This window comes from Hoplias malabaricus, chromosome 17 (genome assembly GCF_029633855.1).
Source record: "Hoplias malabaricus isolate fHopMal1 chromosome 17, fHopMal1.hap1, whole genome shotgun sequence".
NCBI classification, from domain to species: Eukaryota; Metazoa; Chordata; class Actinopteri; order Characiformes; family Erythrinidae; genus Hoplias; species Hoplias malabaricus.
In genome coordinates this window covers 3,157,138-3,182,706 of record NC_089816.1, presented here as the reverse complement: position 1 = coordinate 3,182,706, position 25,569 = coordinate 3,157,138, and the positions used below count along the sequence as shown (strand labels likewise).

At 41.2% G+C, this 25,569-nt stretch overlaps 1 protein-coding gene across 1 annotated transcript; it reads left to right on the top strand.

The window, feature by feature from the left end:
• The first annotated feature begins 390 nt into the window (after positions 1–390).
• On the top strand, positions 391–24,456 carry sh3tc2 (SH3 domain and tetratricopeptide repeats 2). The gene is made up of 18 exons (XM_066649394.1): positions 391–430; positions 7,269–7,367; positions 8,476–8,604; positions 8,937–9,064; positions 10,147–10,252; positions 10,381–10,524; positions 12,331–12,526; positions 13,082–13,155; positions 14,553–14,748; positions 15,213–15,346; positions 15,441–15,491; positions 15,581–17,299; positions 18,208–18,385; positions 18,875–19,025; positions 20,228–20,350; positions 20,495–20,645; positions 23,096–23,292; positions 23,724–24,456. Exons 1-18 carry the CDS (start codon positions 391–393, stop codon positions 24,249–24,251), a joined length of 4,344 nt encoding a protein of 1,447 aa, XP_066505491.1. The 3' UTR covers positions 24,252–24,456.
• The last annotated feature ends 1,113 nt before the right edge of the window (positions 24,457–25,569 follow it).

The following is a 25,569-nucleotide window of genomic DNA, read 5'->3' as shown; positions in this document are numbered from 1 at the left end:
CACACACACACACACACACACACACACACACACACACACACACAGAGAGAGAGAGAGAGAGAGAGAGAGAAAGGGTGAAAATACTGTGAGCAACACTGAGTCAGGGTGAGATATATAAAAAAAGAGATAACATAGCAAAAAAGACTATGAAATGAAAAGCGAGAGGGAGGAGGAGGAGGGGGGGGGGCGGTGAGTTTTAGAGGTGGAGTTTATACACTTCCTCAGTGTAATCTTCTTCCCCTGTAGCACGCATGCGGTAAGGACACAAGCGCACACTCCCGCCCCCAAACACACACACACACACACACACACACAGATTTTTCACAGTCACAGGGCATTTCTAATAACTTTAGAGGAACTCTTCTGTGTCTCACGGTACAAGGCATTCCCATGAGGAACAAACACACAGCAGGCAGCCAGCTGGACACAGGTACAGTGGACACTGATTTGACAGCTGAGAGTGTATGTGTGTAAACAGAATAAGTGGTTTAAACGCTTTTTATTCCTCTTGTTAGAACTTTGTAAACAGTTGTGTGTGAGTTACTGAGTTACCAGCACATTCTGTCTTCTGCTCCAATTCATTTTGTCCTGTCCAGCTGTAATATCATTTAGATATTGTCATTGTCTAAAAACAGTACATTAGTCAGATGGAGGCAAATAGGTTTAATGTAAATAGTGTTTTTAGACCATTTCTGTTGGTCCTCTGTTTAGCTTGGTTTCAGGACTCACTCGCTAGCTTGTAATATTGGGAGACCACACTGACCCAGGACAGAGATATTCTAAACTTAGAGCCCATTCCCTTTACTCAAGTTACAAGCCTGCCTCTCTCTCTCTCTCTCTCTCTCTCTCTCTCTCTCTCTCTCTCTCTCTCGCTCTCGCTCTCTCTCTGATGGTGTGTGTGATCATGCCACACTGCTTTGCTGAAATGAATGGACAACACACTTCCTATGTGAAACATATTATTCACTAGATGTAAGCAACCGTGACATGAATTTGGCAAAAGAGCCAATGATGGTGTGGATATCTTAATACAGCAGTTGTGGCCATCCACGAATGTGCTACCTTGTGCTAACTTATATATTATTAAAAGTACATGACTTTGTCATTTCCACAGCCATTCAAAGCCTATTATTAGATTAGAGATGATCAAAATTCCTTCTGAATGACAGGACAGACAAGTGTGTTATATGCCATTGTGGAGTTATACTGAGGCATGTCTAAGCTGTTTATTTAATTACACCCTAAGAGAGTCTGTTCTCACACAGAAACACCACAGAACGGAGAGTATTACACGCTACTGAAGAGCATCTACCGTGTCAGCAAAAGAGAGAACAAGTGACAGAGAGATTTGGTTCTATTTAATGAAAATTTTAAGATAAATGAAAAAGAACAAGTGGAGGTCTGGGTGGCACGGTGGTGCAGCAGGTTAGTGTCGCAGTCACACAGCTCCAGGCGCCTGGAGGTTGTGGGTTCGATTCCCGCTCCGGGTGACTGTCTGTGAGGAGTTGGTGTGTTCTCCCTGTGTCTGCGTGGGTTTCCTCCGGGTGACTGTCTGTGAGGAGTTGGTGTGTTCTCTCTGTGTCTGCGTGGGTTTCCTCCAGGTGACTGTCTGTGAGGAGTGTGGTGTGTTCTCTCTGTGTCTGCGTGGGTTTCCTCCAGGTGACTGTCTGTGAGGAGTGTGGTGTGTTCTCCCTGTGTCTGTGTCCCTGTGTCACAGTCTAAAAACACACATTGGTAGGTGGATTGGCAACTCAATCGTGAATGTGTGTGTGTGTGTGTTGCCCTGTGAATGACTGGCGCCCCCTCCAGGGTGTATTCCTGCCTTGCACCCATTGATTCCAGGTAGGCTCTGGACCCACCGCGAACTGGATAAGAGTTACAGATAATGAATAAATGAAAGTGGAGATCTTAAAATGATAGAATTCATAAACCTTGGAATGCAGCCTTTATTCTCTGATTGTTTTTCCACATTTCAAAAGTGGCACACTTGCACATGTTTATCCCAAAATGAGTAAAATCCAGTTTCTACCAACTGGCTTGGCCCCCACCATCACATGATGATACAATGTAAGGAACATAAATTAATAATACTACTATTAATAATAAAATGTGTAAGTTTAATTTATTCAAATCTCAAAGGACCGTTAATTTGCAGCATTTCTTTTAAAAGCATAAAGACATACAACACCCACATACCTCACACTAATTGATATTTTGTTGCAGTATCTTTTGCATGCTTACGAAACAGCACAAGCACCCTCTAATTATCACTACTCACCTATAAACATAAAACCCAAAAACACAAAGAAATGGACACCATGCTTGAGAGCAGCTTGTCTCCAGTGTTTTCCCTCATACTGTATGTTTACAGAGGAAAGAAGATGAAAATAATGAGTTAGCATCAGATCAGGATGAAGATGTTACAGAAGACACAAAATGGGTAACACTTTACCTGTATTATAAAATAATTTATTCATTCATTGTCTGTAAGAGCTTAAATAGGCGGGAACACACCCTGGAGGGGGCGCCAGTCCTTCGCAGGGCAACACGCCCTCAAGTATTAGCTCACACACTCACACCTTCGGACACGCAGACACAGGGAGAACACACCACACTCCTCACAGACAGTCACCCGGAGGAAACCCACGCAGACACAGGGAGAACACACCACACTCCTCACAGACAGTCACCCGGAGGAAACCCACGCAGACACAGGGAGAACACACCACACTCCTCACAGTCAGTCACCCGGAGGAAACCCACGCAGACACAGAGAGAACACACCACACTCCTCACAGACAGTGTAGGCTCCTCCAAACTTTCATTTTTTAAACATATCTCGTGCCATGGTTCTTTTTAGTGCTAGCACTTATCATTTGGTGACTTCACAACATTTGAGTACCTCTGTGCAGTTCTGAAAAGGACACCGCTTGGGTTGGGCGGTATAATGATAATACCGTATACCATGGTAATTAAAAATGCGGACGGTATCTCAAAATGAGGGCGGTATTTGTGACGTGTGTGGTGCATCAAAGTTCTGTTCTCTGTCTTTAAAAGTCAGCTAAAATGTTCATGTGTATTTAAAAGAGCCACAGGGAGGGGTCACTGTGGGAGCTCAATGATCGCTGATATCACAGTCTGAAAATGGGTGGCGGATAAAACACAATTCCCGTCTCCCACTGCAGTGTGATTTTAGCGCTGAGTTTGGGTTAAAAAAGAGAGAGGATGAAAGCTGTAATCAGACAAAATTCTCAGAAAATACTTCACTCGACTTTGTTTCCACAGGTGTATGGCTTTGTCCTCTAAATATGTGTGTTTTGAGCCTCAGTTCACTGAAAAATCTGCTGTGGTGTTAGCCTGTTAGCGCTAGCTGCGCTTTTAAACAGTATACACTGTCTTAATTCACTTATTCTTCTGTTCCTTTAGTACCAGTTGCTAAAATATACTCTCAGAAACAGGTTTTTATTGTCAACACGTGTCGGTGTTCACAGATATAGGGCTCAGCGAAGCCCAACCGACCACCTCTTCCCTACGGTAATATCGTATACCGTGATAATATATTGAGACGGTATGAAAAATATGGATACCGCCCACACCACAAATATTACTAGGCCTACAGGCCTCCGAAGTACAGTGCTAATTTTATTGATGAATTTACAGAGATGCTGTCTTTTATTTCTACTGACCATTTTGTTATATCTGGTTCTTTAACATACATATCGACAATCCCAAGGACAATCGCCAAGGAACTACATGCTGTATTGGACTCTTTTGGCCTTTCACAGCATGTTACAGGGAGTACACGTTGTCATGGTCACACGCTGGGTGTCGTTATCTCAAAGAGTCTTAACATATCGACCACTGTGAAGGATGTCGCGTTGTCAGATCACTACTGTGTGTTCTTTGATATGTGGGCCTCACCAGTCATCATGGGCAGAAGAGTTTGTATCAAGAAAAGGATTATTAAAGACTGCACAGCTACACTTTTCATGAGTAAAATGTGCACTACACCATGTGAATGGTCCAACTCTGTTGTTGATCTGCTGAATAGTTTTAATTCAAAAATCGTAAGTGTTATGGATGAGATTGGGCCAGTAATAGTGAAGACTTTGTCTTGCAAACAGAAGGCATCATGGAGAAACGCTTCTGTTGTTCAAATCCAAAAGAGGGAGTGTCGCAAGGCAGAACACAGATGGCGTAAAAGAAGTATTCATATTCACAAAGAAATCTACAAAGATAAGCTACGTGAATACAACACAACAATATGCAAAACACGACAATCCTATTTCTCTAGCATCATCAACAACAACATTAATAACTGTAAAATCCTCTTCACCGTGGTCGACAGACTCACTAATTCACCCACACCAATGGCCCCTGAATTAGTATCAACTGAGATACTAGTGAGATAATGAGTTTGCATTCTTTTTTAACACTAAAATCCAGAATATCAGACAAGCAATTAGTACATATATATCCTACAGTGAGTCTGTACCCTCTCCATCACCTCATAAAGACTCCTTAGTTAAAATGTCAGTGTTCAGTACTGTTTATAATTACATTTTAATTGACACAGTTAATCATCTCAAACCATCGACTTGAAGTCTTGACACACTACCAACCAAATTTTTACAGAGTGTGTTTCACACTATAGCACTAGACATACTCCACATTGTAAACACCTCACTAGTGTCGGGGGTCTTTCCAAGCTCACTAAAAACTGCAGTTGTAAAGCCTCTTCTAAAAAAGAATAATTTAGAATCATCTCAGATAAGTAACTACAGACCAATTTCTAATTTACCGTTCAGTGGCAAAATCATTGAGAAAATATTTGTTTTCAGGCAAATCACTAGTTTCTTGTTCTTAAACAGCAGCCTAGACAAAATCCAGTCCGGGTTCCGGTCTAATCACAGCACTGAGACTGCTCTAATCAACGTAATTAATGACATTCGCTTAAATACGGAGGCTGGAAAGGTATCTCTTCTATTACTTCTTGACTTCAGTGCTGCCTTTGATACCATTGACCATAAGATTCTTATAGATAGACACACAAACTGGGTTGGACTCTCAGGAACAGCCCTAAAGTGGTTTGTTTCATACCTGCAAGGCAGGAACAACTTTGTAGAAATAGAAAATAATATTTCTGAGAACATTCCAGTGACCTGTGGTGTCCCTCAGGGTTCTATTCTTGGTCCACTTTTATTTAATTTATCCATGCCTTATTTATGCCTTGAACACATCACAAACTGGATGGGACACAACTTTCTGAAACAAGAGATTTTTCTTTTTGGGAACAGCAATGAGAGACAAAGATTGGCTGCGTATCTGGACTCGAGGGCCCTCAAATCTAAAGCACTGGCTCAGACCTTGGTGTATTAATGGACTCATCTCAATGGACAGATCTCAGTTGTAGTCTCATATTAAAGCGGTTACTAGATCAGCATTTTACCATCTTAAGAACATCAGTAAGATTAGAGATTTTCTGACTAAACCATTAACCAATCTAGCATTGATTACTGTAATGGTCTCTTAGCTGGACTTCCAAAAATGACCATTGAACAGCTTCAGCTGATTCAAAATGCAGCTGCCAGAGTTCTCACTCGGAGCAAAAGAAGAGATCACATCACCCCCCCTTCATCCTCAAATCCTTACACTGGAGACGAGTCTGTTACAGAGTAGACCTTAAGGTGTTATTACTGGTCTATAAATGTCTAAATGGGGTAGGACCAGTGTATTTCTCAGATCTGCTACAGAAATATGAGCCGAGCAGAGCTCTCAGATCTTTAGGAACTAGTCCCTTAGTCCTGCCTCAGGTCAAAACTAAACATGGAGAAGCAGCTGACTAAGAGCTAAATGGATCCAGCCGACTGAGAATATTAGAAGAGCCCTGATTTAGACACTTTTAAATCAAGACTTAAAACATTCCTGTTTCAGCAGCTTACAGTTCAGTTTAAAATACTCTTCACTTTTCATTCTGTAATGGCACTTTAGTTATTTTCTTTTGTTGTTTCATTTTTAATCGTTTTAATCATTTTAATAATGTTGTCTTTTACTCTTTTTTATGCTTTTCCTTTTATTGCACAATTTTAATTGTTTTACTGTACTTTTATGATTTTTATTCTTGTTTTTAATTTAGCACTTTGAATTGCTGTTGTACGAAAGGTGCCCTATAAATAAACTTGCCTTGCCTTGCCTTGCCTATTGTATCAAGGACAACAAAACATGTTCATTTGTTTTATAGAAGCCCTCCCCACTGACATTCACACACACTGACCAGCCCACACCAGTATGCCAACTGTAAAATGCTCTTTGTCCACTACATCCAGCCAGAGAGAGAGAGAGGGGGAGAGGGAGAAATACACAGATGAGGGCTAGTGAATGCATCAGATGCATACGGACGGGAACAGGGAGTGAGAGCGAGTGCTTACAAGAAGAAAGTCAGGAAGGCAGAGAGCCAGAAAGAGGGGGAGACCGAGAGGAAGAGAGAGAGTTAATCCAGTGGCCAGTATCTCCTGGATGACTTTTCAATCTGGAGCCATTGATTCTGTGAACCGAGCAAATTTTTCATCCACACAATGGCATGCTGCTGCTGCTGCCCGGCTCCGTGTCTGAGGAACTGCTTCTTGTTTTCAGGTTGGTCCTGCCCTGGTTCTCATAGATTTTTGCCATGAGAGAGAAGAGTAACTTACAGAAGCGCTCTTCATTGTATTTCAGGGAAACATGGGTAATAGTCCTACCCATGAAGGTAATGTTATTTGTACTGTGACCCTTCCTAAGGCTACTGTTTGCATCCTGTTTGTACTATTCTTCTTCCCTGTGACTAATTTTGTATGTGAGAATAATGGTTTGTTGTCGTCTGTTGTGATTAATAGAATGGCACGTTGTTTATCGGGATAGTTTTAAAATGTTTTACTCCAGTCCGTTTGATGGGTTTGTCACTGAAGCATCGGTGTGCAGTGGAAATCATTTAAATTTTAATCCCAAATTATTGGGAAATCAAGGGATCTGAAAAAATCCAGCTATAGACCGCACTGATGCGATGGAAGCTGACGGAGGCTAAATGGCTTTTGCCTCAGAGTGCATGTCAATGTGTTGTGTCTAATGCTGTCCATCCCCTGAGAGGTTTGTATTGCTCTCATAGCTTTCATCCAGATGCATGATGAAATCCCCCTTTCCTTCAACACCTTTCTGTTTGAAATGGTCTCAGGATTTCATTCAATTAATCTGCTTTAACGCCTAACTGTTACCTCCCCTCACCTTCTTCATAGACATATCCACTGCTGAACTCGATGCTTTATGGAACGAGCCCCATTACACACTAACCGGAGCCCATGTGTTATTCCCAGGAAATGATGTCATGGCCAGTGGTAAGAATGTCACGTTTGACACTTAAACACACCGCACTGCAACAGAACAAATGTAGAGCTTGGAAAGAGAAATCAACTCAATATGTCTCAATATTTCTCATTTTGGCACACGATACATTTACAAAAATCCCAAAATAAGAAACATTAGACACAAGAAAGTATTTCTTTCCAAGTCATAAGTATGTGTGTGTGTGTGGGTGTGTGTGGGGGTGTGTGTACTTATGGAAAATACTTATGCTGAACTTATTTATTAACCGACTACACCACTACATGATAGAAATGTGTACATCCCGTTTCATCCCAACAAGGTCTGAACATCCTTTTTATACAATGCTCAAAACTGGGAAGGTCATGTCCTCATATCCACCCTGAAGAGAAAATGCCCCATTATTAAGAGCACCTGATTGATATTAATAGGACTGCTATGATATGGCCATCACTTCCTGTTTTTCCTCAAAAGGAAGCTGATGTTCTGATTAGCTCTCGCTTATAAACAAGCAAAGGATTGTATTTCACACATAGGGAATGTGTAAAACACGTTTATAGGAGGTTAAAGGGATAATTTGCACTTCAATTAACATGCTTGTTCCAAAATATAGAACTGGTGCTTAAGAGTATAAACAAAACTATGTTTTGGCCAAAAGTTTGTGGACACCAGCTCATCCAACAATTCTCTTAGGAGTGTATTAACATGGAGCTTGTCTCCTTTTTTTGCAGTAACGTCTTAAACATTTCTGGAACTTCTTTGCACTCGATATTGGAGCACAGATATCTCACTTCTCCTAAACCCTTAGCTTAGGGATTATATACTCTCTAGTCCATGCTTGGCATTGGACATGGAGATCTTATTATTCTGTGCAGTTACTACAGTGTCCCATTTCATTTAATTCCTTGCTGTGGCCATAAATGCCAGCACATACAAACAGCTACATTCACCAGTTATAAGGGCTGGTTGCACAATTTGACATGGCCTACTAAGGTTTGAAAACACTTTCTTCAGTTTCATTATGCTCAAATGAGTTTAGGGTTTTTTCATATGTAGCAGACAGAGTTCTGAAGCTAATTTCTGAGACTGTTTTCTGAGTCAGCTTTTCTCTGTTTGCTGCAGTAGATGAGGATGTGGAGACAGAAGCTGAGGTGGAGGAAGAAGGCATCACTGGAGAGAGTTACTGGAAGACTAAGGAAACTTATGGGAGTAACACTGTCTCCTCAGTTGTGGGAGAGCGCTACTCTTCAGGTATGTGCATAAGCTGAGTGGCAAAGTGTCTGTAATGGACAGTAATGGCCGGGTCTGATTCAGCACAGTCTCAGAACTAATGCTCTTTCAGCCAGCCATAATGTCTCCACTCTGTATAATCATATCCTAGCACAGTGTAGCAGAGATTTTTGCCCACAAAGGGAAGCGTACTGTCAATGCTAGGCATAACATCAGTCCAAAAGCCACGTAAGCTACTCAGAATAGACATTATACTTCCTTTTATGGCTCTACATGAAGCCATAAGCCATGTTTGATAATAAACATAGGTTCAACCTCTAACTGTCACCCGCCTTTATTCATGTGTGGGCTAGATGTAATCCTTCTGTTCAGTGGAAAGAGGCGGTCGAGTGTAGATCCTGACAGTGAGCTACAGGAGGCACTACGCACCAGACTGAGGGTCGTAGAGAGCAACAGCCAAGATGTTATTCAACTTTTTAAGGTAAGATTTACTATTCTGAATTCCCAAAAACTGTCGGGATCTAGGGGCGGCACGGTGGCGCAGCAGGTTAGTGTCGCAGGGACCTGGAGGTTGTGGGTTCGATTCCCGCACGGGGTGACTGTCTGTGAGGAGTTGGTGTGTTCTCTCTGTGTCCGCGTGGGTTTCCTCCGGGTGCTCCGGTTTCCTCCCACAGTCCAACACACGTTGGTAGGTGGATTGGCGACTCAAAAGTGTCCGTAGGTGTGAGTGTGTGAGTGAATGTGTGTCTGTGTTGCCCTGTGAAGGACTGGCGCCCCCTCCAGGGTGTATTCCCGGCTTGCGCCCAATGAATCCAGGTAGGCTCTGGACCCACCGCGACCCTGACTTGGATAAGCGGTTACAGATAATGAATGAATAATGAATGAATTTTGGGACTTAATGGAAAGAAGAAAACAATAAAACGGGACATAGTTCACATTAACATGTCAAGAAAGTATTCCAGTACAAAGGCAAGATTTTATCTTATCAACTATGTGGTTTTGTTAATATAAACTCACTCTGATATTGCCTCAGATTTACAAAGATGAAAGGAGGCATTTTAGAGTGTCAGGGGATTTTTATCCTCACAGCTCAGAGTAATACATTTTCATTCAAAAGGTATATATTTTTTCTGTTTGATATTCACATTATATTTATATACTTGTCTTGTAGTAACATGTGGTTGCGCTTACCCTCCCATGTTGGTGGCATTATGTGTAACTGGGGCGTCATAGCTAAAGTGTAGGATTGGCCTCACCAAAATTGAGCGTAATTCAGCAGTGTAATTACATGGATTTTAGGTATTTCACAATCTACAATACACAATACAAATTGTGTTGAAAACCTTGAATGTTATGATTTTACTGCGCACGATAGCATACATTTATCAACAAAGCTGAGACACATTGTTAAAATGGGAGGTGTTTATTGTGGTCTGATGAGTCAACTCTTCACACGTTTATGGACATGTTGCAATCCAAATTTTTACCAGCCAAGTAAGCTTTCAGCTTTATTATTTAATACTTTGTTTACAGCTTTTGGTTTTTGCAATGTTCTTTCTTCAGGATTTGTCTGCACGCTTGGTTTCAGTTCATGCCGATAAGGACCATTTTGTCATCACCTTCAAAACAGTGGAGGAAATTTGGAAATTTTCCACTTACCTGGCTCTAGGTAAAACAAACAAACAAACAAACAAACAAACAAACAAATAAACAAACAAACACACACCAGATACAGTGAATATTCTACTGAACTGTTCCCAACTACTACAGTGTGTAATATTGATGTGTGTGTCTCAGGATATGTGGCAAGGTGCCTAGAGAACTTTCTGTGTGACCAGTCTTTCTGGCTGGACCCTGTTCTGCTCAGTGATGTGGAAATCTGTGTGACGGTGGATGAGGAACACCTGGCAACCCTTTACCTGGGGCTTCTTCTACAAGAAGGTAAGAATTCAGTCAAGTGTACGTTTACAATCAAGGTATTTGGCAGACACCCTTATCCAGAGTCACTTACAAGGTTACAGCTATTACATGTAGTCCAACAAAGTGTTAGGAGTCTTGCCTAAGGACTCTTACTGGTGCAGCACAGACCGGTTGCCCAAACCTGGAATTGAACCCAGGTCTTGCACATGTGAGCCAGTGTTGTTACCACAATACCACACCACCTATAGTTTGAGTGAGATGTATGCCATATTCAAATGTGAAAGACACACAAAAAATATAAATGCCCAAAAATTAAAGAACAGTGTCTGCCTTTTTTTTTAAACTAAAGCTCACTTATTTGTTTATAACTGATAAATAAATAAGAGAGAATTGGTTTAACAGCATGCGGACAATCTTATTTGTCCTTTATTTGTGAGATGTAAACGTTTTTCAGGGAGTTTTGATGTGAAATAGCTGACTGTAGAAAGACTCTCTGACTCTCTACAAATTTCTTTACAGTGGTGGTGATCAGAGCGAGCCGTTACAAAGAACACATATGTAGCCATGTCGTCTGGGTTTTATATGTAATTTTGATTATAGTAATATAGGGGTAAAATATAAAAACAGTGGTTTCTTTCTAGACTAATTTGCATTCCACCACTGACCTATCTAGAAAGGAGAATTTCACAAAGCAAACAAACCACTTTTAATGTTATGATTGCAATGTTTTTTAATGCGGACATTTTTGGTCTAGTGAAAGACAAACTTCCTCTTTAGCTCCACCAAACTTCCCTGTTCTCAGTGAGTATATTCAAAAATGAATGTGGTGAAACTGAAGCAATGACATTTTGAGCTCTCATTTTTCTTTCCAGGATGAAGGGTTAGCCTGCCCTTGAAGACGCAACAGTTCTCTCTGTGTGTAAATGTAAACAAAAAGCCTCTGTCTTTCTTCCTGGAAATCAACACTACCAACACTATCAACATGGAGTTATGTGCCAGGGCTTATTAGAACAAGAATTAGTTCTAAATAAGTTATTTTCTCCATTTTAAGACATGCTTTTAATAGCAGGTGTAAACTTGTTTAGTGCTTAAGGAAAACTTCTGTTTAACACACAGTCAATAGAGACTAAATTGATATTATCAGAGAACATTTAATGTAGCCAGGGAACACAGATTTCTACCATTTTCCTAAACAGTAAATCACACATAACCAAAAAAAGCTCTTACTTCAGAGAAATCCAAAACAATATGAATAGTGAGTCAGACAGAGGCAGAATAATCAGGGGAAACAGACTGAGGACAAGCAGAAAGATACAGATGACCATTTGTGCACAAAGAGCTTGTATAATCTCCATATATATAGATTTGTCCAATAGAATGGAATGCTCTAGCAAAGGCAAACATAAGCCTAATGCCACAATGCACAATGCCAAATATGAGTTATAGAGTTATGAAACCCCCAGCAAACCTCCAGCCAATACCTTTATGGTGAGCTGGAATGATGCTTGTGATCCAGAACTAATCATTTAACAGTCGTGCCTGATCTCACTAATGCCCCTGTGGCTGAACAGCAGCTGATTCTTGTGGGGTGGGGATGCTGAATAGCAGCACATTCCAGTGAAACACTCCAGAGATGTGGTTCAATTTGCCATGACTGTGAACAATTCAGCAATGTTCCAGCGTAAAGTTTAAAGGTTAAAATCTGTTACGGCAGTAAACAGGGACAAAATTCCCATCAGCTTATCAGAAGAAATATTGCCTGTTTACAAATCTATGGACCTGTATGTGTGAAGAAATGTAACCAGGCTGGTATGTGTTGATTTGCAGGTTCGTTCTTTGCCAAAGCTCTGCAGAACAGAGAGTGTACACAGGAGGAAGAGGAACTGAGCTACAGGAAGAATGACCTGGTTATGGTTAAGGATATTGGACAGGAAGGAATTTGGGAGGGAACACTGCTGTCTAATGGTCATCATGGACTAGTGCCTGTCTACGCCATGCAGCCTTTACCATACCCTTTCTACCAGTGAGTTTCCACTGGAACAGTAATCAGTTAATAATAATTAAATACACAGCATATAAACTCATTCAGAGAATTGTAATATGAAAAAGATTTCCTTCGCAATGGTGCTGATACAAATCATTTGGGATTTCAAATGATAGCTAATTATGTACTATTCACAAACACCACTGAAAATCCATATGTCTTTTGTGATTTTATATGCACAGTAGATGATAGTAAAATAGTTTCAACTATTTTCTTTCTGGACTGTTTTATCAAATCCCATTACATACAATTCCACCTTTTAGTTCAAAAGCTTATCTCAAAGCTATAAATATGCAGTAACACATGCATTAGCAGCACATTCATAACCATTTCATGCCTTATTATGTGAAGTATATTTAAGAGGTGTTCCAGGCCTCACATAACACTGACGACTCCCTCAGGGACAATGCAAACTTTAAAGCAATGCTAGACCATTCACTTGGAACCATTTAGATGGCATCACTATGTAGAAGAATGTATAGATCTTGTATGACATGACATGCAGTAACAGAACTGGTTTATTCTGTTTTAAAGGTGGTTTCTGAGGAAGTACCCTGGCAGTGCAGGTGGGATTTCACCTGAAAAAAGTCTGTTTGATCAGCACATGGGTGAGGTGCTTTTTATACACACGAATATATGCACTTTTAAAAGTTTGCAGTCACCTGTCATTTTGAATTGATCACCGATATTCAATAGTAGCTTATATATCATAGATATAAGTGAGTGAATATGAATGTGATAACAATAAGATTTCATATAATCAGGTCAGTAAGCTATTAGAAAGGTTGAGTTAAAAGTCACAGGACACCCTTTTATTTCTTTGACATGATACATGACCAACTTCCCATTGGAAAAACTTGCCCTTGAACCAATATGGCGGCTTTCAAGATGGCGGCCATGTTCTGGACATAGCCCTGTCTAAATAGTAGCTTACTGACCTGACTATAGGTACTTTCAGATACAATAGTATTCCCCATAACAGAACAAATCAATACACATGCTTTTGCAGTGTCTTTACTTAATAGAACTCATTACGAATACAATAGAAGATAAATTCCTTTCATTTTTTATTTTCAAACAGCTTAAATTAAGTTAGTCTTAAGTTGAATAAAATGACAACTGGCAATTTTTAATACTACACAACAGTTACCATAAATTGCCAAAAAGAGAATGTTAGAATTGTAAATTAAAATGATATGTTACAAAAAATGCTTTAAAGCTTTTGTATGCCTATTTGAATTTGTAGGAAGTATTATCAATAAGTGATTCTAAATGGGGCGGCACGGTGGCGCAGCAGGTAGTGTCGCAGTCACACAGCTCCAGGGACCTGGAGGTTGTGGGTTTGTTTCCCTTTTCGGGTGACTGTCTGTGAGGAATGTGGTGTGTTCTCTCTGTGTCTGCGTGGGTTTCCTCCGGGTGACTGTCTGTGAGGAATGTGGTGTGTTCTCCCTGTGTCTGCGTGGGTTTCCTCCGGGTGACTGTCCGTGAGGAGTGTGGTGTGTTCTCCCTGTGTCTGCGTGGGTTTCCTCCGGGTGACTGTCCGTGAGGAGTGTGGTGTGTTCTCCCTGTGTCAGAGTGGGTTTCCTCCGGGTGACTGTCTGTGAGGAGTGTGGTGTGTTCTCCCTGTGTCTGTGTGGGTTTCCTCCGGGTGCTCCGGTTTCCTCCCACAGTCCAAAAACACATGTTGGTAGGTGGATTGGCGACTCAAAAGTGTCCGTAGGTGTGAGTGAATGTGTGAATGTGTGTGTGTCTGTGTTGCCCTGTGAAGGACTGGGTCCCCCTCCAGGGTGTATTCCCACCTTGCGCCCAATGATTCCAGGTAGGCTCTGGACCCACCGCGACCCTGAATTGGATAAGCACTTACAGATAATGAATGAATGAATGATTCTAAATTTTAGATTTCTAAGTGATATCTAGAATCATGGTTCACTCGTGTAGCTGCCTGATGTAATTTATTCAGTAAGCACATTTTAAATTTCTCTACACACTCTCTCTTTGTCTACAGTAACAGGTGTGTGTGTGGCGGTGGTGGATCATTGCCCACAGGTTAAAGACGAACTGCATTTCAGCGAGGGAGATCTGATTGAGGTGGAGGGCTTCCTCATCAGCTCCCTGACCATGTTCATAGGAAAACACCTCTCTACTGGACACACAGGATTTGTCCACAAGGCCCATGTCAGACCTGAGAACGTAAAACCACTGTAAGAACACACAGAACAAATGAAACTTACACTGTGGCCAAACATGTGCGGACTTCTAGCATTTTTTCTGAATACTATCAATGGGGGGGGTTTGTCCACTTTTGCTGAAGTTACAGTCTCATATTTTCACTGCATGTTAGAATCGTGCTGTGACGATTTTTCAGCAGTTAGCTGTAAGAAAATTACTGAGGTCAACAATTATTTCAAGATCACAAATCATCCCAAAAGTGGAGTTCTCCATTACTCCACAGAAGATAATTCCACTGCTCCAGAAAAAAAGCAACTTTGTCTGATGAACTGAAGTAGTAAACAATCATTTTATTTTTCTGTTTACCTTAACTGAATGTGTCTCTATGTCATTGGCTGTTGGTTGGGGTAGAGGGGAGTACAGTTATGTGATGTGATGAAGAGGTCAGAATAGAAGTCATGTGGTTGATAATGCCCCCTTTGTTGGACTCTCACAGCAGCAGACAATTGGTCTTTCTGAGTGAAGAGGAGAGAGTGGCTCTATCGCAGTTTAACCCCTGCCAGGAACAGTTCCACTGTGGATTGTTGGAGAAACGCTTCTCCACAGACATCAGTACTGTGTACAGATTAGGTATAAAAACACAGGGACTACATTTTTTGAGGTCCGAGTGATACATTGACACTGTTAGAGGTAACTATAATTAATCTTTTTTATGTATTTACAGATAAACTGGATGATTCAGACTTCATGTATATCAGAAATAAACCTAAGCAAGGTAACCCTTTTATTTTTTGGAAGCATAACTGTTCTACTTTTATCTGATCTGGTTAAAAATATTATATTTCATTTTTTATGATTACCTAGAACACAAAACCCCAGTGGATGTCAGGAAGAGCACTTTATCGGAAAAGAGTGAAACCTCACCTTACCATTCCTCCCCTCGGACTTCCTTCTATGCATCTCAGATTCATCTAGAAAGGGAACCAGAGACCTTCTCCTTCAGCCTGGATGACACCTTCCGAGAGATGGATGAATATGAGGAGGATCCGCCCAACTACATGGATGAAAGCATCTGGGAAACCGATGAGGCTGAGTTTGTTGACCCTGTGTTGATGCTCTTGAATCTGGACCACTTCCAGGACACTTTCCAGCCACTTTTTGACCACTCCTACTCCTTCCTGGACACGATATTTGGTGGTCTTCCGGAGGACGAGGTGCTTCTGCATTTGGAGAACTTGAGGGAGGGAGCAAAAAAAGGCAGGATGCTGTGGGCCCACCGGAGAGCCTGCTTCCTTCTGGGTAGGCTATGTGCCAAAAAACTCAAGTACTCGCAGGCTCGAGTCTACTTTGAGGAGGCTTTGAAGATACCCGTGGAGGGCTTTGCAGACAAACCTTTGCTGATTGCGCTGTACACCAACCTCACTGCTGTTTACCTCAAGCAAAAGATGACAGATAAGTTGCCTTTTATTCTGGAGAAGGCCAGTGCTCTTATACTATGCCTTCCGTCTCACAACTTCTGCTCTCTAGAAGAATTTGAACTGCTCAAACCTATCCTACGGAAAGCTGTAATTAACAACGACAAACTTCTTGAGGCACGGGTTTGCTACCTCATCCTTTGCCTTTTTCTGCAGCACCGGAAGATTGAAGAGGCTTTGCCTTTTGTGGAGAGACTCCAGTTCCTGATTATCACTCTCTCTGCAGAGGAAAGGAGGCCTATAGGGCCTATGGATCTTAACTGGATACTATGCAGACTCTACCACAAGAAGTATTTACCTTACCTTGCATTAGCTTCTCTCAGTCTGGACTCGGGACATGACCATTCCTTGGAAGATGCCTTTCAAAAGATAGAATTGTTCATCAAGAACTCATACAGACTGAATCCTAGGTGGAGAGATGGTACCACACTTCCTCCAGCCCAAGTGGTGGTTTACTTGCAGCAGGCCTTGGCTATAGCTAGCCTTGGAGATGACCTGAAGACCAAGAGGGACCTATGCCTATGTCTGGCCAATGTCTTCCAGCAGTACGGAGCTTTGGACAAGGCTGTGCCCTTTGCTCGACAAGCTGTAGATACAGGCAGTCATATTAATGAAGAAGAGAGCTTTGAGGCATCAGTGCTACATGCCTGGCTCCTGGTGTTGACAGGGAATCCAGAGAAAGCTCAGTCTACTTTACAACCTCTACTTAAGTCTCTGAATGAAACCGACAGTCCAACACAACGTGGTGTAGTCCACAACCTCCTGGCTCTTTGCCTCCGCAAACGAGGCAGGGTTACAGAAGCAGCCAAGAACTTACACTGTGCTCTTAAGGTCTCACAGGAGAATGGGAATAAGCGAAATGAGGCTCTAGCTCTCTCTAATCTGGGCTGCCTTGCTTTGTCGATAGGAGCTCCATACCTTGCCGAGAGATTTCTGCTCAGATCTCTGCACCTCTTTCAGTTTCTCTCAGAGAGTCCGTGTGATGAAGAGCATGTTCAGACTCTGCTGTGGCTTGGCAGAAGCTACAAAGACAAAGGACAAAGTCAAGAGGTCAGACTGTCCTATGAAATTGGACTTCTGATCGCCATAAGTGCTAAAAACCTGCACAGTGAGTGAAAGAAATATATTGCTTTTGGATGTTTACAGATTATACAGAAGTTATATTGTAGTGATGGGTGGAATGGTGGTGCAGCAGTTAGTGTCGCAGTCACACAGCTCCAGGGACCTGGAGGTTGTGGGTTCAAGTCCCGCTCCGGGTGACTGTCTGAGAGGAGTGTGGTGTGTGTCAGCGTGTGTTTCCTTCGGGTGCTTCATTTTCCTCCCACAGTCTAAAAACATACGTTGGTAGGTGGATTGGCGACTCCGTAGGTGTTAATGTTTGTGTGTGTGGGTCACCCTGTGCAGGACTGGCGCCACCTCCAGGGTGTGTTCCTGTCTTGCGCCCAATGATTCTGGGTAGGCTCCAGACCCACCGCAACCCTGAACTGGACAAGCGCTTACAGATAATGAATGAATGAATGAATGAATGAATGAATATTTTAGTGATGTAGCTAAATTCTTTGCCAAAACTTTACTAAATTTAGGACTTTAAAACATCAAAAATGGTGGTAATACATGTGTTATTGTAACACACATTCTGGCCATTTCCACATTAAATATTGCAGCCAATACATCTTAGCTTATTAATATCATTGTAAGTGGTTAACTAGGCACATGTTATGCCTTATATTTCATAAGGCATATTAAGGTTATATCATTAAAAGGTTTGATTGAATATTTAAAAATACTGGAATATGAACACCACAACCCTGAAATGGAAAAGCGGTTGAAGACGATGATGGAATATGAACTGAATTCACCAATATATTCAGCTATCGTTACTTATATGTTTATATATAATGATATATAATATATAATATAATATATATAATATATATACACACATATATATATATATATATATATATATATATATATATATATATATATATATATATATATATATTTCTCTTCCAGGTCAAATGGTTGTGGCTAAGGTCCTCAGTCGTCACTACGCTGATTTGCTCCTTTATGGACAATGCATCATTTACTATGAACACTGTGTTGGGTTGTCCAGAGAGCTAAAGGACAAACGTCTAGAGGGAGAGTATCTGGAGATTCTCAGCAGTCTCTACCTCTCGCTCAACACAGAGAAGTAAGCCAAAGCATTTCTGTTTGTGCGTGCTGCTTGTACTATAGGGCATTTGACTGATGCATATTTACGTTGTTGATGCTCAACTCACTGTATTTGAAAAGCATAGCCTATAGCCTTTGTATTTTAAAACTGTATAAGCTGTAAAGCCAAGTCTCTTGTTGAGTGCTCACATCATGAATGAATCATTATTGGCGATGCCTTACATCTAGTCACTCAGACAACATGGTTATTGACAATTGAGACATTTCTTTTTTATTTTGTAATATACATGTTTCAAAGTGTGCATCATTTGTCTAGGGCTGTGTTCTCCTAACTCACAGGAGCAAATTTACCTGCTTGAAAGTCAAATGTGTTAAGCAAATATTAAACTGCATATTAGATTGAACTAAACAGTTTTAGTCCTAAAATTGTTGTTTCAGACAATTTTTACAGAATATGTGATGCTTTGTTAGGGTCAGTATTTTATTGAGTTTTTGGCACGGGTCTTAGGTCCTCAAGGAAGTCTCTGGACTACACTAAGCAGAGCCTGAGAATTTCCATAGACTTGGGGAAGAGGCAGGAAGAGTCAGAGACATGGCTGCAGGTGGGACGCATCTATTACCTGATCCATGAGGACGAGCTGGCTGACATGTACCTCCAGGTAAGGGAAAGTATATAAGTATATATATGAGCTAAACTATACATAAAAAGTGCTCACATTAAAATAATTAATACAATTTTGAATAATTTAATGTCAATTTTAATGTGATGCTTGCAACTTGTTTAAAAAAATGTGGTACAGTGGCATATTTACCAATGTGTTGCCAATTATTTCTTCTTAAATTGACACTGTAAACATTTGGGAAAGGAGGAAACCAAGCAAGGTCTTCCCTGAAAAACAAGATCTGCATGGCAACATGCTGCTTCAAAACCATCATTCAGCATTAACAGTGCCTTCACAGATATGCAATTTGCCGAAGCCATGTGCACTAATGCACCCCCATACCATCACAGCTTTTGAAATGTGACTTTATAACAGACCAGATGGTACCTTTCCTCTTTACCTGTTGGGTGACGTCCATGATTTCCAAAAAGAATTTTTAAATTTGATTACTTGGACCCCAGGACAGTTTCTAAACTGTAGATGAAGAATCTTAATGTTATTTTCTATTGTATGTTGAGAAGCGTTATTCTTGAACTGTTTCATTTTTTGCCAGTGCAGTCTTTAATAGAATGGTGAACACCTCCCCATCTTTACTTCTGAGATGCTCTTTTTAAATCCAATCATATAACTGACCTGTTGACAATTAACCTATTTTGTTGTTGCATTACACAATCCTACCACTCTTTTCTTGTCCTGTACGAACTTATTTGAAGTGTGTTGCTGGCTTCAAATTCAAAATGGGCATAAACTTTTCAAAAATCGACACAGTTTCTCACTTTCAACATTTGAGTTATTGTATTTGTTTTCAATTATAGTTTAAATGATTTGCACAATGGTTTGTTCAGATCTGAACACGTAAATAATGTAAGTGTTTGAGTGCGAGAGTTTTACTTTCCCAAGCCCAAATACAGGAGCACATATAAAACAGTACTAACTAAAGTAATAAATGCATGAATAACAATCTGAGTGTGAGTGTTTCCTAAGTTTCTCTTTCCAAAGATTCTGGATAGTGTTTCATCAACTCAGACAAATCCATTTCACTGCTCCATACACACTTCTCTTTTCAATGTCTGGCATTAGGCATGGCGATCTTAGGTTCGCGTGGATGTTTCATAGCATCCCATTGTGTTTCATGCTTTTCTATGGGATTATACAAACTTTGCGTGCAGAATTTTAATGGCCTCTCTGCACTTTTCCAGGCAGCAGTAAAGACGGCTTTGAGGATGAACGATCCAAGATTTGCCTTGAGCATTTATGAAGAAGCTGGAGATGTCTTCTTCAAAGGACACAGAAATCGATTGGCTGCACTGCCATTTTTTAGAGTATGTGTCATTACGACCTCACAGCATATACTTGAAAACAATATTTGTAATGTTGTTTAAACTTGCATGTCAGTGCTTTAGAAGTAAACTTTGATTTTAAATGATGAGGCCTGAGTGAGTACTGTGTAAATGTGCTGTGTGCAGGATGGGAGTCTGCCATTTGCGAGGTGCATTAAAGATATTCACTCAGAGTTTAGGTTGTTGAGCAAAATCTCCGAGTTGCTGCTGAAGGAAGGACAGTATGACGAAGCTCTGCAGTACGCAACGCTGGCAATACAGATCAGCACCACTACTGGTAAGACAATATATTTTCAGTTAGGCTATATATAATAGGCATAGATCCATGACGATATACTGTTGCCCATAATGTTTAGGACATTTTCGTTTATAGCATTTGAGACAAACTCATATGCAACTTACAATTCTAATCATGTTACAAATGTAGGCAAAGGGAGTGTCAGGAGTATAGCATGTGGTTCCTGTCTGAGCTGGGAATCCTAACAACAGATATAATTGACCCACTGACCCATGTCAGCTATACACTATACCAAACATTCATTCATTCATTCATTCATTATCTGTAACCGCTGTAAGGCGGGAATACACCCTGGAGGGGGCGCCAGCCCTTCACAGGGCAACGCATACACACATTCACTCACACACTCACACCTACGGACAATCTTGAGTCACCAATCCACCTTCCAACGTGTGTTTTTGGACTGTGGGAGGAAAACGGAGCCCCCGGAGGAAACCCACGCAGACACAGGGAGAACACACCACACTCCTCACAGACAGTCACCCGGAGGAAACCCACACAGACACAGGGAGAACACACCACACTCCTCACAGACAGTCACCCGGAGGAAACCCACGCAGACACAGGGAGAACACAACACACTCCTCACAGACAGTCACCCGGAGGAAACCCACACAGACACAGGGAGAACACACCACACTCCTCACAGACAGTCACCCGGAGGAAACCCACACAGACACAGGGAGAACACACCACACTCCTCACAGACAGTCACCCGGAGGAAACCCACGCAGACACAGGGAGAACACACCACACTCCTCACAGACAGTCACCCGGAGGAAACCCACGCAGACACAGGGAGAACACACCACACTCCTCACAGACAGTCACCCGGAGGAAACCCATGCAGACACAGAGAGAACACACCACACTCCTCACAGACAGTCACCCGGAGGAAACCCACGCAGACACAGAGAGAACACACCACACTCCTCACAGACAGTCACCCGGAGCGGGGATCAAACCGACAACCTCCAGGCCCCTGGAGCTGTGTGACTGCAACACTACCTGCTGCACCACCGTGCCACATCTATACCAAACACCCATATTCGTATACATCGATTAGGCATGAAATTAATAACAATGACCTGAACATTGATCATATTTCATTATACAGTAGCATTTGTCAAGGGTGGGATATATTAAGCAAGAAGTGAACAATCAGCGACAACTTTTTTCTTGTTTCTTACTTATCAGCTTCAAGGACTAACTTTATATATCCAACCCCTCCACAGATGCCTTTTAATGAAATAATCATGTATCAAAGTATGTAAATTAATTCTTATTCAACAGATAGTTTCTCTGCATACTTATCCCCAGTTCACCTTGCTCCTGTTCAGCGCTACATTAACACTGACGTGGTGGTGGTGTGTTAGTGTGTGTTGTGCTGGTGTAGAGTGGATCAGACGCAGCAGTGCTGCTGGAGTTTTTAAACCCTGTGTCCACTCACTGTCCATTCTGCTAGATACACCTACCTTATTTGGTCCACCTTGTAGATGTAAAGTCAGAGGCAGAAGCTCATCTGTTGCTGCATAGTTTGTGTTGGTCGTCCACTAGTCCTGCATCAGTGGACACATGACAGGATTTTTTGTGTTGGTGGGCTATTCTCAGTCCAGCAATGACACTGAGGGCTTTAAAAAAAACTCTAGCAGCCATGCAATACCAGCAAAACACACTAACACACCACCACCAGGTCAGTGTATGTTACTGCAGCTCTGAAAATGATCTGCCTCCCAAATCATACCTGCTCTGTGGTGGTCCTCTAGTGCCCTGTCCATTGAAGAACAAGGTGAAATGGGGATTATAAAGTATGCAGAGAAACAGGTGGACTACAGTCTGTAATTGTAGAACTACAAACAAATGCTTCTGTATGGTCAGTGGAGCTGAATACACCCTGGAGGGGGCGCCAGTCCTTCACAGGGCAACACAGACATTCTCTCACACACTCACACTAACGGACACTTTTGAGTCACCAATCCACCTACCAACGTGTGTTTTTGGACTGTGGGAGGAAACCGGAGCACCCGGAGGAAACCCACACACACACAGGGAAAACACTATACCTCCTCACCGACAGCGGGAATCGAACCCACAACCTCCATGTCCCTGGAGCTGTGTGACTGCGACACTAACCTGCTGCACCACCGTTTCAAATTTTGAATTATTGAATTTCTATTCTGAGAAAATCATAAACATGTATTTGTTTTTCTTATGTATTTCTCCTCCATATTTTCAAATGTACTGTTTTCTGCATGGACACACATTGCGTGAACAATTTTGATAGACAGAATAAAATCTCTTTGCATTAATTATTATTATTAATTGTTTTCTGCTGTAAACTTATTTAGGACATTGACCATATAGAGGTCTATTTATAATCTTTAACTGACAGCTATCAGTCATCTAATAAATGACTCTCCCGACTGCAGGTGTGCGTGTGAATGAGAAGGCAGCGTACCACCGTTTGGCTTCTGTTTATTTCTGTCTGGGTCATTATGAAATGGCAGAGAACTATTACCTGAAGGCTTTATCTCTGTGTCCTGCTGCTTTGGAGAACACTGCTGAGGCTCAGTATTACGTTAAAGTGTATTGCAGACTTGCAGACCTAACATTGCACAAGCTGAAGGTGAGTAGGCCACAAGGGGGCCTTTGGGATAATGTGGTGTTATAAGTACAAGTAGAAACACTTGAGATTCCCTAAAGAAGCTTTTAGTAAATTAAATGGTACTTTAATGAGCTCTATTAAATATCAGTTGTTTAAATGTTAAAGTACTTCCAAGTGATTGTGGCAGCATTAATATATAATTATTGTAAAAGTCCTTGTGTATTTACTAAACTAGGCCAAGCTATAAAATGGCTTTTGTTTTTTAGGGCACACGTCTGCATGTTTTCAAAGTAAATTTGAACCTTGAGCACACACACATTTCGGCTCTTGCTTTTCTATGGAGATTGTGCATCTATGTCTATAATGAGTGCACCTTATAGTAGAGGAATTCACTAAGTCTTGGGATATAGAGTGTACGATACAGATAAATGCACTCTGTGATTTCTCCACAGGATGCATTTGATGCAGTGGGTTATTTCCATTTGGCACTTGCAGCAGCTCTGGAGGACAGAGGAAACCCTCAAGCTCTCTACATCATCTACATGAAGCTGGCAGAGATCCATGCCAACCACTTACCAGATGTAGAGCTGAGCCAAAAGTATATGGACAGTGCTCAGAGTCTGAAGCTGGAGCTGGATGGACAAACCTCCACTACAGATACAGAGCAGGAAAATATGGACCAGGCTAGTCCTGAGTGTGCTGCTGATTCTGAATCTGTGAATTTTTCTAATGCAGACTCAGGGAGTGTGAACAGTGGAAGCAGCACGATTGTAGGGTCCACTACAACGGACACAAGCCACACTATCACTGCCCACAGAGATACCGAACACAATCAGGCTTTCTCTGAGGATATGGACAATTTGAACGTGGAAGAGACTGAGTCTGAATCACAGAATCAAACCCATCCAGAAACAAACTGCTTCAATCAAACTAACCAGACAAACCCCACAGACTCTAGAGTACTAAACACAAAGTTTTGACTAAAACGATTTGCCTCCGAATGTCTTTCTCTTCCTCAAAGAAGACTTCTTTATGAAAATGAAATGTTTAAAGGAGACATTACGAAGGCAACAAATGTTTCACTGAATTTGCGAACTGATTTGGGTGTCTAGAGTGCCGCCCAACCCACAAAATAGTTTTTGTTAGCTGCCTAAATGTGGGGTTAAATCATGTACAAGTTATGCAACAGGAGCGAGAAATAAGAGATATTCTGTGTCTCATTTCCAGGGTTGAAGTGAGCTGTATGTGGCAAAGGAACATGTGCTGAACTCGGCTGTTCTGAACAGAGCTGCTTAGACAGGGTGAGAATGCTGCTATGGTGCTTGATCCTTGTGGAATTTTCACCAAAGCAGGTCACATGCATTTGGTTGAGACCCTGGGAAACTTTGTTAATTTGTGGAAAAGGAGTAGCTTGCAAAGTAGGGACCAAGCTCACTGTAGACTGGGGGCAAGGAAGGGGGAAGTCTGAGACACTTTGCTCGATGCTTTTTAGGGTCTCTTCAGCTGATGAGACTTGAAGCCAATAATGGAGAGGAGGTGTTTGGTTATTTCATGACTCCATTATATATTACGTTCATGTGTTCTTTTTTTTTCAGATTCACAGTCCCAGAGTGGTGTGATTGATATGTTCTAATATATTTCTTTATTGTGGTGATGAAACCACTCGGACTTTATTTAAATCTTGATTATATTGTGTAAATATCTGGATCCGTTTGTGGAATTCTCTTTTTAAGTGTCTTAATATTAAATATTGATTAGTTCTATTTTTGATTTCTCCTACAAACAAAGGAGGAAATATTTTCTATTGTTTGAGTACTCTGAATTATTATCAGGGCGCTGGCACTTGAAGTGTGATATATGACTTGCAAATAAAGCAGTCTATTCCTTAACTGTATTATACTGTCAACATTTTATGATGTTTTTTCTACTTATTAATGAAAAAAAAAACATGAATTATTAAAGTGACCATGAATGCAACGCTCAGATCAAATTCTAATCATTTTTCTCACTGATGTTTTTCAAGAAGATGATCCATATGAAGCATACTTCATCAAACCACAACATTTAAAGTAGAAAAATCCTGATTTCCAATGTTCTTTTACCCAGCTGGTAAACAAATTTGTGAAATCACAATCCATGTGGCAGATAATTTGGCAGAAATTTCAGCCTCAGTATCTTGTACAGTAAGAAGAGCAGTAATGCTATAAAATCACTGTTCTGAGTCTGTCGATAGGGGTCTTAAAACTTGGCAGAAATGATTTTCGCCCTTATTTAAATGTAACCCACTAAAATGTAGGA

Excerpts from the sequence above, each read along its gene's own strand:
- sh3tc2 (XM_066649394.1), top strand. The coding sequence starts at position 391 with ATGAGGAACAAACACACAGCAGGCAGCCAGCTGGACACAG. Across the intron at positions 7,368-8,475 it reads AAATGATGTCATGGCCAGTG|TAGATGAGGATGTGGAGACA; the intron begins GTAAGAATGTCA and ends TGTTTGCTGCAG. Across the intron at positions 14,749-15,212 it reads CCTGAGAACGTAAAACCACT|CAGCAGACAATTGGTCTTTC; the intron begins GTAAGAACACAC and ends GGACTCTCACAG.